The sequence below is a fragment of the Hypanus sabinus genome, chromosome 8 (genome assembly GCF_030144855.1).
Source record: "Hypanus sabinus isolate sHypSab1 chromosome 8, sHypSab1.hap1, whole genome shotgun sequence".
NCBI classification, from domain to species: Eukaryota; Metazoa; Chordata; class Chondrichthyes; order Myliobatiformes; family Dasyatidae; genus Hypanus; species Hypanus sabinus.
Genome location: NC_082713.1, coordinates 59,323,472 through 59,339,110, shown reverse-complemented (window position 1 = coordinate 59,339,110; position 15,639 = coordinate 59,323,472). Strand labels below are relative to the sequence as shown.

The 15,639-nt window shown below is 42.4% G+C and overlaps 1 protein-coding gene across 1 annotated transcript in view; it reads right to left on the bottom strand.

The window, feature by feature from the left end:
• The window catches only part of LOC132398203 (kelch-like protein 4), a 165,017-nt gene extending 154,748 nt beyond the window's left edge, over positions 1 to 10,269 (bottom strand). Inside the window, exon 1 of the mRNA XM_059977298.1 lies at positions 9,741 to 10,269. Within this exon, the coding sequence (XP_059833281.1) occupies positions 9,741 to 10,156 (416 nt within the window). The 5' untranslated portion in view covers positions 10,157 to 10,269. The remainder of the gene's footprint in view (positions 1 to 9,740) is intronic.
• Between the last annotated feature and the right edge of the window lie 5,370 nt (positions 10,270 to 15,639).

Here is a 15,639-nt window from a genome sequence, read left to right as displayed (position 1 = left end):
ACAGCTGTCTGTGGCAATAAATTCCACAGATTCACCACACTCTGCTAAATACATTTTGCCTCATCTCCATTCTAAGTGGATGTCCCTCAATTTTGAAATGTGCCCTCTGGTCCGAGACTCCCCCACTATAGGGGACATCTGCTCTACATCCACTCTATCCAGGCATTTCAATATTCAATAATTTTCAACAAGACTCCCATCTCAGTCTCCTAAACTCCAATGAGTACAGGCCGAGTGTCATCACAACACTCCTCATGTGATCCTTTCATCCCCAGGATCATTCTCATGAGCCTCCACTGGACCATCTCCAATGCCAACACATCTTTTCTTAGATAAGGGGCCCAAAACTGCTCACAATACTCCCAACTGCAGTCTGACCAGTGCCTTATAAAGCCTCAAATTTGCATCCTTGCTTTTGTATTTCTGTCCTCGTGAAAAGCATGCTTACATTGCATTTGCCTTCCTTACTACCAATCTAACCTACAAATTAACCTTTAGAGAATCCTGCACAAGGACCTTCAAGTCCCCCAACATCTTTAACTTTCAAATGTTCTCCCTATTTAGAAAATAGTCCACGCCTTTATTCCTTCTGCCAACGTGCATGACAGCACACTTCCCTGCACTATATTCCATCTACCACTTCATTGCTATGTGTGACCAAAGCATCAAGAAGGCAACAGGTCCCACTGTCACCAAGACTGCTCCTCTGAAGTTTAAGACTGGAGAAGCCATATCTGATCAAGGCAAACAGCTTCAATGCTGGGTTGACCACTACGTAGATTTATACTCAGAATGTGGTCACAAGCACTGCGCTTGAGGCTATCCCGAATCTACCATTCACAGAGGAACTAGATGCACTGACACACCAAAAGAACTCAGCAAAGTCATTGTCTATCTCATTTGTGGAAAAGCTGCTGGGAATGATAGAATCCCTCCAGAAGTTTTGAAGAGTAGCAAACCAGCATTACTGCATCATCTGCACAAGCTCCTCTGTCCCTGCTGAGAGAAAGGCTACATACCACAAGATATGCAAGGCACAAACATTGTCACCTTTTCAAAAACAAGGGCAATCGCATTGATTGCCATGGCATCTCCCTTCTCAGCATCATGGGAAAGACCACAAAGGTCATTATGGCCCGTCAGCAGCACCTTGCTCAGTGTGTCTACCCAGAGGGGCAGCGTGGTTTTAGAGTCAACAGATCTACTGTGGATATGATCTTCTCATTACACCAGCTGCAGGAGAAATGTCAAGAGCAGGAAAAAAACACTCTTCATCACACTAATTGACTTGGCGAAGGCGCTTGACCTGGTCAGTAGAAGTGGGCTCTTGAGGTTGCTGCAGATGATCGGCTGCCCTCCAACACAGCTGTGCGTGATCACTTCCCTCCACGAAGACATGCACAGTACTGTCTGCTTAACAGCGCAACTTCAGAAGCCTTCCCAGTGAGAAGTGAGGTAAAGTAAGAGCTGACAGCACCAAGGGCAACTACCTACATACCAGAGCTGACAGCAAACTCTTCAATATTGTTCACCTTCACTCCAAGACAAGGATCCGAGAGGTTATCATTCATGAGTTGCTGTTTGCTGACGGCACAGCATTGACTTCCCATACTGAAGCCCAACTGCGTATCTCATCGACCACAATTCCATGTCTGCAAGGAGTTTGGGCTGACCATCAGATTGAAGAGGACAAATGTCATGGCAAGGACACAGACTCTCTCTAACCCATTACAATTGATGGTTACATTCTAGAGGTGATTGACTCCTTCACCAATCTGGAGTCAACTATCACAGACACTGTTTCTTGATGCCAAGCTAAGCAACAGAATTGCCAAGGCTGCAGCTGTCGTGGCTAGGCCAAACAAAAGAGTGGACAGCAGCAGCCATCTGACTGTGAGTACGTGGCTCTGTGTGTATCAGGTCTGTGCTTTTGGCACTCTCCTCTACAGCAGTGAAGCCTGGACAATCTACAGTATGTTAGCCAAGAGAAGAAATTGAACAGCTTTCACGTGTGCTGCTTCAGATGGATTCTGCACATATCTTGGCAGGGCAGAGCCACTAGTACAATGTGCTGGCATCCCCGGTATGTTCTCCTTCTTCAGCCAGAGACAGCTCAGATGGTTAGGACACACTAGTGAATGGGCTGTGGTGGAATTCCAAAGGACCCTGCTGTTGGGGCAGCTGGCAGAGTGTGCACACATTTGGTCATCCACAGCTCTGCTTCAAATACATCTGCAAAAAGGATGTGAAGCCAGCCAACATTGATGTGAGCAACCGGGAAGACGTAGCAGAAGACCTGGCTGCCTGGAGCCTGGCCGTCAAAAAATGTGCAAGGAGCAGAAAGTACACACAACAACTAGCTGGCTGCCAAGAGAGCTTGACAGAAGGAGAGGGTCACTCCAATCAGATGCCAGTCTTCCTTCCCCTGCAGCAAGTGTGGAAGAGACTGTCACTCAGCCACTCTAGGAAGTGCACCACCACTTTTCTCGTGTGCTACCTACCCTCTGTAGAGACAGAAGGATGCCAACTACAACTTCATTGCTCATTCTCCAAATCTGTCTGTCCTTCCGCAGACAGCCTGCTTCCTCAACACTGCATCCCATCCACCTCATCTTCATATCTTCTGCAAACTTGGCCTCAAAGCCATCAATTCCTTCATCCAAATCATTGACATATAATGTGAAAAGGAGTGGTCCCAGCACTGATCCCTGCAGCACACCACTAGTCACCCACAGCCAGCCAGTAAAAACTGCCTTTATTCACACTCTTTGCCTCCTGTCAGTCAGAAAATCTTCTATCCATGCTAGTATTTTTCCTGTAATACTATGGGTGCTTGTGTTGTTAAGCAGACTCATGTGCAGCTCCTTCTCAAAGTCCTAATGAAAATCCAAATAAACAACATCTGCTGAAGCTCCTTTTTCTATCCTGCCTGTTTTCTCCTCAAAATATTCTAACAGATTTGTCGGGCAAGATTTCCCTTGAAGGAAATCTTGAAGGGTTAATGGTCGGTTACTTAAGAGTGTGGATGAACAGAGGGTCCTTGGGGTTCAAATCCATACATCCCTCACGGTCGCTGCACAGGTTGATAGGATAGTTAAGAAGGCCTTTGGGATGCTAGGCTTCATTAATAGGGGGATTGAGTTCAAGAGTAGAGAGCTCATGTTGCAACTCTACAAATCTCTGATGAGACCACAGAGTATTGTGTTCAATTCTGGTCACATCATTATAAGAAGGATGTGAAAGCTATGGAGAGGGTGCAGAGGAGATTTACCAAGATGTTGCCTGTATTGGAAAACAATTCTTATGAGGCAAGGTTAGCAGAGCTGGGACTTTTCTCTTTGGAGCATAGAAGAATGAGAGGGGACTTGATAGAGGTCTACAAGATTATGAGAGGCATAGATAGGGTGGATAGTCAGTACCTGTTTCCCAGGGCATGAATAGCAAACACCAGAGGGCATTTGTACAAAGTTAAGGGAGGGAAATTTAAGGGAGACATCAGGGCTAAGTTTTTTACACTGAGGATTGTGGGTGCCTGGAATGACTTGCCAGAGATGGTGGTGGAGGCTAAAACATTAGGTGTATTTAAGAGCCTCTTGGACAGGCTCATGGATGAAAGAAAAATAGAAGGTTACAGGGTAGTGTGGGTTTAGTACATTTTTTAAGGATTATATGGGTCGGTAAAACATCGAGGGCTGAGGGGCCTGTACTGTGCTGTAGTATGCTAGTGTCTAGTGTCTAGAAACCATACTGACTTTGGCCTATTTTTTCAGGTGTCTCCAAGTACCCCAAAATCTCATCTGTAGTAAACTTTCAAACTACTTCAGTCAAGCTAATGGGCCTATAATTTGTTTTTTTCCTTGCTTCCCTCCCTTCTTAAACAGTGGAATGACATTTGCAATTTTCCAGTCTTCCAAATCTATTATAGAATCTAGTAATTCTTGAAAAATCACTACTACTGTCTCCACAAACTCTTCAGCTATCTCATTCCAAAACCTGGAGTTTAATTCCTCTAGTCTAGGTGACTTATCTACCTTCAAACTTTTCAGCTTCTCAAGCACCCCCTCCTTGGTATTAGCAAGAACACTCACTCCTTCCCCTGACACTCTTGCATTTCTGGCATTCTACTAGTCTTCCACAGTGAAGACTGATGCAAAATACTTATTAATTTCATACACCATTTGTTTGTCCCCCATAACTACCTTTCTGGCATAATTTTTCAGTGGTCTGATACCCACACTTGTCTCCCTTTTACTCCTTATTTACTGAAGGTTCTTAAAGGTTGCTTTAGCTGGGGGTGGTTGTGGGGATAAGCTCCCACTATCTATTAAATGCTCCCAATGGTATGCACCTTAAATAGACCCTGCCAACCACCTCCAGCTCCTGGCCTTCACATGCGGCTTAGCTACTAAGCCAGGCAGAACCATTTCTACTGACAGGAGAATGGGCAAAGGCAGGTTACTAGCACCTTATAATCAGTCACTTCAGGCAAATGGGGCTCATCAGTTGTGGTTGATAGTTCATCTATGAGAAGGAAAACTGTGATCTCAAACTTCTGCTGCCTCATGGCTATACTGCTTCATGGGGCAGGCATTGGGAGTAAACCCCCGAGTGAAATATCCTAAGCTGGAGTTCCTAAGGCTGTCCTGTGTTCAGCACTGACTGGCAACTCCTGTGATGCTGCTGGTGCCAAACTGTATCAGTCTCTGCTACTCCTTTGGGTTCATCAGATGTGTGGAGAAGCGGAGCTTGCTACAGGGGCAACACCTTACTCTCCATATCGTATTGCCCTGACTTGTGTGTCTAGACAGCTAGCACACAAGATCCATGGTTGACCCTGACCTATAGAGGTCTCAGACTCAGATATCTGAATAAACTTTATCTCCTCTTTTATATTATTAGCTACCTTATCTTCATATTTTATCTTTTATCTTTTTATGACTTTTTAGTTGCCTTCTTTTGGTTTTTAAAAGCTTCCCAATTCCCTATCTTCCCACTAATATTTGCAATACTATATGCCTTCTCTTTTGCTTTTATACTGTCTTTGAGTTTCTTTAAAGCCACGGTTATCTGTTCCTCCCTTTAGAGTACTTTGTCATCTTTATGATGTATCTTTCCTGTGCCTTCTGAATTTCCCCCAGAAACAATTGCCAATGCAGTTCTGCCATCATCCCTGCTAGTGTGCCCTTCCAATCAACTTTGGCCAGCTCCTCTTTCATGCCTCTGGAATTCCTTTTACTCCACTGTAATTCTGATACATTTGATTTTAGTTTCTCTTTCTCAAATGGCAGGGTGAATTCTATCATATTATGATTACTACTTCCTAAGGCATCTTTACCTCAAGCTCCCTAATCAAATCAGGGTAATTGCATAACATTCGATCCAGAATTGACATTCTCCTAGTGGGCTCAACCATAAGCTGCTCTAGAAAACCATTTCACAGGCATTCTACAGAGTCCCTCTCTTGGGATTCAGCATCAACCTGATTTTCCCAATCTACCTGCATATTGAAATCCCCCATGATTATCGCAACATTACTCTTTTGGTACACCCTGTCTATGTCCCACTGTAATTTGTAGCCCACATCCTGGCTATTGTTCAGAGGCCTGTATATAATTCCCGTCAGTGTTTATTTTACCCTTGAAGTCTCTACCCACAAAGATGTTACATCTTCTGATCCCATGTCACCTCTTTCTAAGGATTGATTTCACTTTTTACCAACAGAGCCACCCTATCCCTCTGCCTACTAGCCTGTCCTTTTGTAACAATGTAAATCCTTGTATGTTAAGGTCTGAACTATGATCTTCTTTCAGCCACGACTTAGGGGTGCTCACAACATCATACTTGACAATCTCTAATTGCACTACAGGATCATCTACCTTATTCTGTTTACCGTGTGCATTCTAATATAACACCATCAGTACTATATTCATTACCCTTTTTAACTTTAGCCCCCTGGTACTCATCCCACTGACTTCAATTTTGTCCTATCATCTGCTTGTCCTTCCTCAGTCTCACTACAGTGTATTTATATACCAACTGCCCCATCCTCAGCCCTACCACTTCAGTTCCCTCCCCTGCCAAATTGTTAAACCCTCCCCCAAAGCTGTCCGTAAGGATATTGGACCCATTAGGTACAGGTGTAACAGATCATACTTGCCCTAGCAGAGATCCCATTGACCCCGAAACCTGAAATTCCACGTCCTGCACCAATACTTCAACCATGCATTCATTTGCCAAATCATTCTATTTTTACCCTCACTGACAGCAATCCAGATCCAGAAATTACCACCATGGAGATCCTGTTTTTCAGCATTTGTCTAACTCCCTATATTCTCTTTTCAGATCCTCTCACTTTTTCTACATAAACCATTGGGACCAATCTGTACCATGACTACCAACTGTTCTCCTTCTCCCTTTAGAATGTCATGAACTCGATCTGAGATGTCCCTATCCCTGGCACCTGGGAGGCAACATACCATCTGGGTATGTCTTTCATGTACATAACATCCGCTTTCTGCTCTCTAACCATGGAATCTCCTATCACTACTGCACTTCTCTTCTTCCCACTTCCCTCCTGAGCCACACAGCCAGACTCAGTGCCAGAGACCTGGTTGCTGTGGCTTCTCCCTGGTAGGTCATGACCTCCAAAATTATCCAAATCAGTATGCCTATTTCCTTTCCCTCTCTTGACAGCTAACAAGGAACCTGTCTCTTGAAATTTAGTGGTGATTACCTCCTTCAACCTCCTATTAATCTGCCTCATCTTCTTTGTGTATTCGCCAAAGGTCAGCCAGCTGCAGCTCCGGTTCCTTAAAACAGTCTCTAAGGAGCTGTAGCTCGGTGTACTTCATGCAGATGTAGTTATCATGGAGACAGGAGGTCTCCCAGAGTTCCCATATTTCAGACAAAGAACATACCTCTGGACCTGTTCTCTAGCTTTGGTATTAACAGAAAAAATAATTACTAGAAACTTATTTATTACTTAGAACCTCTGCCTGCGCTTGCTCAAGTCTGTTCTCACCTAAGCCTTTTGATCCAAAGCCTAACCACTAACACCGGCCCACTCCAACAATGGACATTCCCAAAATGGCTCTCCACTTACACCGCTCTTCTTTTTATTGGCCCTGTGCTGATTGCTGCTTGCCAAAAAGCTCTTCCTCCATTCTGTGGATGTATATGCATGGCCGTTCTTGTTGGTGGAGCAATAGAGTCATAGAGCACTGAAGAAGGCTCCTTGGCCCAACTTGCCCATGCTAAACAAGTTGCCTACACGATCTAGATCCAAATGACTACACTTGACCCTTATCCCTTCCAAGATTTCCTATTCACGCACTCCCCAAATATCATATACCTATTGTATGCTTCCTCACTATAAATGTCCATCAAATACTGTGTGTCATCTCAAAAGATAGCCAATAATGTTCCCTGAAACCATGAGAAACTATTTCCTGCTTCTCATCTTACATCCATAGTAATAGTTTAGCAACTGGATAGTAGAGGCTTTAGTTTATCATGCGATGTCATATGCTCCAACAATAAATGGACAGTGTTTAGAGGTAGTTAACTGTTAGTTTGCAAAAGTGCCACAATTATTTTATTTGTGATTCATTGCTGTAAAATTGAGTCAGGCACTAAGACAAGGGTATCATCTCATGATCTTTCTTTGCACTTCCCTCCTCAGGCAGATGTTGAATTAGGCTTATGCCCTCGGTGACACAGCACTGTTTGAAGGTTTCTGGCCTGCAATTGGAAAGAATTTGGGGATTGTGGCCAACCAGTGATTGAGTAATAAAATGAAGCTGAGTGGACAGAAGAGAGAACTAAGGGAAGTGTTACTGAGGTGGTTGGGTTTGGGCAGGTGTAGGATCTGACAGTAATCACGTGCAGTAGTGAGAGATAAATATTGCTAGACATTGGGACGATTTAAATCAGAAACAAAGGAAAACCAATGGTTGGTTGACAGGGTCGTGGGGGGGGGGAGGAGAAAATGTAAGAGGCCGGATAAAAAGCAATGGTCTGTGGACATGGTCAGTCGTTGAGGAGTGAATTGAGTCAGTAGATAAATAAGTGGAGAGGTTGGTGGATGGATGGAGGGGCTGGATCACCACCAAGACCATAAGACATAGGAGCAGAATTGGACTAATCCCTGTAACCTTTTATGACCCTATTTATCAACAACTGATCAACTTCAGCTTTAAATATACCGAATGACAGCTTCCACGGCCATCTGTGACAATGAATTGCACAGATTCACTGCCCAGTGGCTAAAGAAATCCTTCTTCATCTCTGTTCTGAAGGGATGGCTCCCTATTCTGAGGCTGTGCTCGCTGGCCCTTGACTATAAGAAACATTATTTCTACATCCTCAGGCTTTTTATGTTCAATAGGTTTCAAGAGCTTCAGGTTTGGGGATTGTAGGAAGTGATTGTCTGAGGGACCACCAGATAAAGCTAACACTTAAGGTGAAACAACCTGAGGAGCACTCCCAGCACTGAACTGCAAATTGCTCCGGCAGGTTCTCTTTAACCAATCTGTATTAGTGTACAAATAGCATAAATAATTGGAATTACCTCTAAACATATTTAAATGAGGATATAATCTTTCAAAACTACCAGGAAATGTACCTGCAATTTTCAGATTTTATTGTAATTAAATTTTTTTTGGTTAAAGATTTACTGTGATCAACCCTCCACCATTCATTGGGTATAGATTGTTTTCATCTTCTGCTTCACTTAATATGTTTACTTTTCTCTCTCTCATCTAGTACAACTGTGTACCCTCCAGCCACGGCCGTTCCTCCACAGCAGGTTGTGACAACTCGTGCTTCTGTTTTTCCTCCTTCCCTTTGGGTTCCTGTTTTCTGGCTCCTCCTGATGGCAAGGAGAACGCTATGTGTGAATTCAGAATCAGAGCACTAACTAATCAATAAGCAATGCCAGAATGTGTTCTGCCCTTTTCTGCTAACTGGTTCTCATAGCAGTTACTTGCTAGGAGGGTGACTGAAATTATGTGGAAACTACAATGCGGTAATAAGCTATTCACCAAAAAGTCTGTGCCAGGTTTCGTTATCCAAACGAGTCTGTTCCTACCTTATTTCATCTCATCTACTGCTCCTTCCACCTCGTAATACCTATCCAGCCTCCCTTTCAAAGTTATTTACATCAGCTACTCCACGTGGTACTGAGTCCACTACATATGGTACGTAGGACTGTAGATCTTTGGAGTAGAGCCAAAATTATTACAGGTTCTGGGCTTTTAAATCAGCTATTTCCACTCATATAAACAAATGAGACAAAGAACATTTAAAATCTGTTTTCTTTATCATGTGCCATAAAATAAAGCTTTGAATAAACATGATTTTGACACATTTTAAATATAACTCAGAATAAATTATTTATCTGTTCTGCTGACTGCACTGAGAGCAGACATATGTCTAAGGCTGCATACACAGTTGACACAAAACTCTTATCAGCCTATGGAGTTGCAGCACATACTTGCACGTTTTATTAAGGTGTGAAAAACATGTGATTGCAGACAAATTATCCACAGGAGTTAGATTAATTCACTGGAATATGTAGTAATGCACTCGGTACCTGATTGGTTACACTTGCAAAACACGAAAATACGTGAAAGCTTTGCAGCAAATAATAAGCAACAATAATCCCTATATTTCTGTTAAAAATGTAAATAATATTCAGCTTTCTTCAGTGCTGCTAATATTTCCTCACTACAGACTCTTACCTCTCTCCAGACTCCTCTGTAAGATCAGCACTCTCTGGTTCCAAAGCTTCTTTGTTTTCTTTTTCTTCTTCTTTACACGAGTCCTCTTGTGTGGGAATTTTAGAAAGCCCTTCGTTCTCCGGTGTGTGTGGAACTGTATTTTGCTGATGGCATGGCTGCCGGTCTGGTCTGTTGTAAACTGGTCCTGGCACAGGTGCCAGCAAACTGCTTATAGGGCTGCTGTTTTTCCTGAGCCCACTTCTGTCCCGAGAGTGGCTTTTCAACCTGTTCTGACCCATGCCACGGTGCTCAAATCCCTCCTGCTGGAGACAACCAGTGTTTCCAGAAGAGCTCTGCGATGGGTGGCTAAACCATTTCCATCTCAGCCTCAGAATTTGCTTCATGTCAAACTCCTTCCTCCCGGACACAGACATCATTGTCCAAGAGAAATTTAAAATTGTGGTTGGAAGCAAGCTTCCTCTTGCACCTACTGCACGCCTCTGCACCGAATCCTCTCAGTGTGGAAACCAAAAAGAACAAACCTTTCTTGTCTGAGCAGTACACAGTACTGCTAGTGCTCACAGCAAATAGTAAGCTGCTGCTAACTGTGTAGGTGGGATACCATACTGACAGGATGATGAGGTCAGCCCTTAAACAAGTAAATCAGATTAACACAGGAAGACAGCTACCAAAACTCTAAACAGCAGCTGATCTTACATGCTGCTGAATACAGACTTACTGATACTGTCCTTTGCTTAGCAAGATCCCATCTGTTTTAAAGAAATGTGAGCAGTAACGTAATATCCAGGAAAATATGCAATAAAGTCTCGGGCTTGTGTTTCCCGAGAAGTAACTGCAGCCAGAGGATATTTTCATTCCTTTTTCCACATGACTCTCACATTCCCTATCTAAAAGACAGAGTCAACAACAAAGCATTTTTGTTCTAGTCCAGCTTCAGTGATCTCTTGACTTGCCTTGTTACTTTACTTACTGGAAAGAGGGTCAAAAGGCTAGTGTCAAGCCCGGCCACATTCTAAAGAACGGTTCGAAGTGATGAGGGAGAAGAATAGACCAAGTCAATTACATTGTTTTGTGATGTGATTAAATTAGGGCAAAGGCTGTTTAAATCTCACAGAAGTGTCATTGATCTAGCGCAGTTCCTCCACACGATGCACGATGTGACGAGATCACGGAATGCAAGTGTTAGCTTTTTTTTATATTTAAAAATAGCTGAACAGATAATATCTCCCAATCCAGAAAATCACCTTTGATTCATGGTTTCTTTGGTATTTTGTAAGCATTAAAAAAAAACCCTTTGTTTTAATGACTCTGGTCTTGCTTTAATTTGAAGGACAAAATTCAATTCTGAAATTCAACTCTTTGCAAACCATTAATTAAGTAAAGTTCCTGCATTCAGAAGCTTCGGCTGCCATTCATTCTGGAAAGAAGAAAATTATATACTTTTGCTTATGGATACATTTACACCTCTGCATTCTTGCAGAATAAATTATGGATTCAACCTTTCTCAGTTTATCATTAAAAGATGTTGTAGACTTTAAAACTCATCCAGTTTGCTGTTTGATACAGTAAAAGGGGCAAGCAAAACAGCATTGAGATTACTTCTCAAAATAAAGCATAAACTGGAGAACAGCCATAATTTATTCAGCAGAAGGGGATAATTTGTGAAGGCTCTTTCTAGTATTAAAGTGCCTCTGAGATGCAACTGTTTAGGTATTGAGCTATTTATCCTGCCTTCAGGCCAAATGCCAACTTGGCAAAGAAGTTGAAGTTGCTCAGAATAAATAGTTTTTAGGCATTCAGCAACGTGTTGAACAGCGTTTTTCCTAAAGCTGTCTCCTACCAGCAGTCAGCTGATTGTGAGCAAACAAGTGTTTGCTGAGGATTTGCACAATTCTTAAAGTTGCATCACCTTTCGCTCCTCCTTGCTGTTGGAGATTTTGAAAAGACTTTGGCAATATGGTTAGGACACCACATCAAGAATCCCACAGCCTTCTGACATTCTTCAGGAACTTAAACTGAAAAATAATTATGCTCTCTGTATCCAAGACGAGTCATCTGTTGGTATGGTGTGTTTAGCCTTAGGCATCTAGAAATGATCTGGAGGAGGGCTGGAGGAGACTAATTATACGAAGTTGTAGTTGCTTCAGTTGCTGCAGAAGAGTGGAATTCAAAGAGAAATCTGCAATCCTTACCCCTGCAAGAGCACAATATCTGCTCTGGATGTCCTCTTCAGGACTACCTATGCCATGTCTAAGAATCTGCACCTTCTTGCCCTGAGGCTCATCCAGTTGACTACTTCTTTTTATAGAAGTGGAGGCATGGAACTTATATGTCATCATGTGGTACGTCCTGTACCTCGTAAAGTGGCCACTGAGTGTTGTACCCTTCTTCTGCTGATGCACTTTAATGTGTTTTGCATTCAGAGATGATGTTCTGCACAACACTGAAGCAAGGCATGGTTATTTGAGTTACTCTCACCTTCCTGTCTTCTTGAATCAGTCTAGCTATTCTCTTCTGACCTCTCTCATTAACAAGGCCTTGTTGTTTACTGATTTATTTTTGTTATACCATTTTCTGTAAACTCTGGAGCAGAGGTTTCCATCCTGAGGTTCCACTGACCCCTTGCTTAATGATATTGATCCATGGCATAAAAAAGGTTGGGAACTCCTGCTTTAGAGAGTGTTGTATATACAATACTCAAATCACCCCATTTGGAACCAACAACCAGTCCATCATCAAAATCTCTTAGATCACATTTCTTCCCTATTCTGATGTTTAGTCAGAACTACAACTGAGCCTCTTGACTATATCTGCATGTTTTTTATGCATTGAGTTACTGTCACATGATTGGCTGAGTAGATATTTGCATTAACAAGCAGGAGTACAGCTGTACATAGTAATGTGGCCACTGACTGTGCACTTTGAACTTGCAATTATCGGCAGTAGAAACTCCGGGCAAATTCAAATTATGGCATTTAACAATTTGGATCAAAACTCTACTTTCAAGCAAACTTTCAAGAATGCATATTTTACAAACAAAGCAAATCTGGAACTCCCTGTAGAAATGTTTTTCAGTCAGTATGACAGTAGTGCCATTTTGGAATATGGCATTTCAGGTACAGCCTTCTGAAGAGGCACATGATCAGCAGCTGAGCAGTTGAGAGGGATTTATTATCTCTTTACCGGTTAGTTAATATTATTGCCATCCAGGTTATACTTGCTGCTTTCTTGAGTTGTTTCTCATTGCAGAAGCTTTAAGGGGGTGGCTTGACAGGTGTTCATCATTCAGCATTGAACTTAGTCCTCAGATAGGCTTTGACAATACATAACACATACTAAATGCTGGAGGAACTCAGCAGACAGGCAGCATCTACAAAAAGGAGTTAACTGTTGATGTTTCAGGGCAAGGCCCTTCATCAGAACTTATGGTTCTTCCCCCCCTCCCTCCACTTTCTTACCCTGACTCTTCATCTTTTTTTTCCAGTCCTGATAAAGGGTCTCTGCCTGAAAAGTCAACTGCACACTTTTCCATAGATACTCCCTGGCCTGCTGAGTTCCTCCAGCATTTTGTGTGTGTGTTGCTTGGATTTCCAGCATCTGCAGTTTTTCTCTTGCTTGTGATTCAACAATACATAATATGGTATTGTGTTTTGCCATTTGGGTTATGGAGTGGAAATACGTCTCTACTAAAGCAGATGTATGGTGCTCCTTTCCTCCAATCGACTGCAGGGCCCCCTTGGGCAAGATGTAACACCTGCTTACCCCTCCTGATCAGGGTCATATGAAGCCATGGGTGCAGGTGGTGGATGGTTATATGAACAGCTGATGTATATCACAAGTCCCAGTTGTGCGACTACTGACACCAGGCAGACAATCTCTTAGGGGTATTGATAATGGCTGGGGTCAACCACTTTGTAAAGAAACTGCCCAGAAGAAGGCAATGGTAAAAAACTTCTGTAGAAAAAAATTGCCAAGAACATTCATGGTTATGGAAAGACCATGATCACCCACATTTTGCCATATCCACAATATGGACCATTGCATACATTTTAGTGGAGATTAGTGGGATGCAGACTTTGCCAGGAAATTTTCCTGAAAGTGTGGTAGTTAGCAGATTTATCCTCAGGCTTTGGGTGTCTTTGATAAGGGCAGTGCTTATTCCTGAAATGTTATTGCCAGAACTTCGACTGAACAATAATAAAGAATTGGCATTATATGTACAAATGTTTGTATTTCCATGTCAGGATATTAAGCAACAAGAAAGGAAATCTGCCATAATGGAGCAAGAGACATTTGCAACATCTTGAAGTCTGCTGTTCGATATTGCACAAGAGAACATGCAAACACTTCTTCTTGTGAAATTTCAAATTTACGTACAACTTCCAGAGTTGCTGAAGTTACTGATTTCCCTCTTCCCTTTTAATTTAGTATACCATATTTATTGTTCAATGTATGTCACCAATCAAGTATTGGTTGATGGCAGTGCAGAAAAGCCTCCTTCAATTTGCAAATATGGTCCCGAAATTCCATTTGCCTTGCACCTTAACATTCTGTCTCACTCTCACTCTGACCTCTCAATGCCTGATTTCTTGCCATTCCTACAAACCTCAACATGCTTGGAAAATAACACTTCATCTTCCAACTGGGCAGAATACAACGTTCTGGGTAATACTGACTTAATCAATTCTAGATAATCAGTCCTTCCCACAATGGTAATTCTGATTGTTAAACATAAGAGATTCTGCAACTGCTGGAATTCTTGAGCAACACACACATAATGCCAGAGGAACTCAACAAGTCAGGCAGCTACTATACAGGGAATAATCAGTCATTGTTTCAAGCTGAGGCCCTTCATCGGGAATGGAAAGAAAGTGTGCAGAACCAGAAGTAGGTGGGGGGGAGGGGAGGGGAATGAATGCAAGATGGCAGATGAAACCAGGTGATGAGGAAGGCGAGATGAAGAACAAAGCTGGGAAGTGAGAAGTGGGAGAGATAAAGAGATGAAGGAGAGGGAACCTGAAGGAGAGGACCATGGAAGAAAGGAAAGTTGACGGGTAAAAGAGGGTGGTGATGGGAAGGTGAAGAGAAGAGGTGAGAAGTTAGCCAAAATATGGAATGGAAAAAAGAAGGAATTGCAGGTAGAAAGTACTGGAAATCAAAGCTCATCTCATCAGATTGGATTCCCCCAAAATGAAAAATGGGGTGTTGCTCCTCCAGCCTGAGTGTGACCTCATCATGGTAGTAGAGGAAGCCTTGGACTAACATATCCGAATGAATGGAAATGGGAAGTCGAATTGAAATGAGCAGCCACCAGATTTTTGAAACATATTCTATATACCTCTGCTAATAATGATCTTGTACCAATATTTTGCCTGTTTAGCCTTTTTTACCCTTATCCACCTTGACTGCCACCCCTTTTGTCATTTAATCTCACCTGCCTTCTACTCCTTCACATATTCCCTTACAGTTCCAGTTTAATTATCATTTAACCATATATAAATGTGCATGAACACAGCCAGACAAAACAGTGTTACTCCAGGGCCAAGGTGAAAAACAGAATACCCACAGTCATACAGAGAACAAGGCACATATAGCACGTATAAGATAGTAAGCACGTACAAAAAAATATAGTTCAAGACCCTGAGTCCATGAATGTTGCAGCGGTCTGAATTGGAATACATCTTAAAGACCTAAAAATCTTTTTTTTTCTCTCTGTTACAAAGCTCAATGAATTGATATATTAACTGTCGTGATTTGGATTAGTCTGTGTGCTATATAAATTCATGAGCATAAGGTGACACTAATTTCCCTCAGCTGCATATCAAGCAGCTGTGGAGAAAGAACACATGGGGGAGGATTTGGAAGAGGAGAAGAAAAAAAGAAGTCTAAGCTCTTTTCT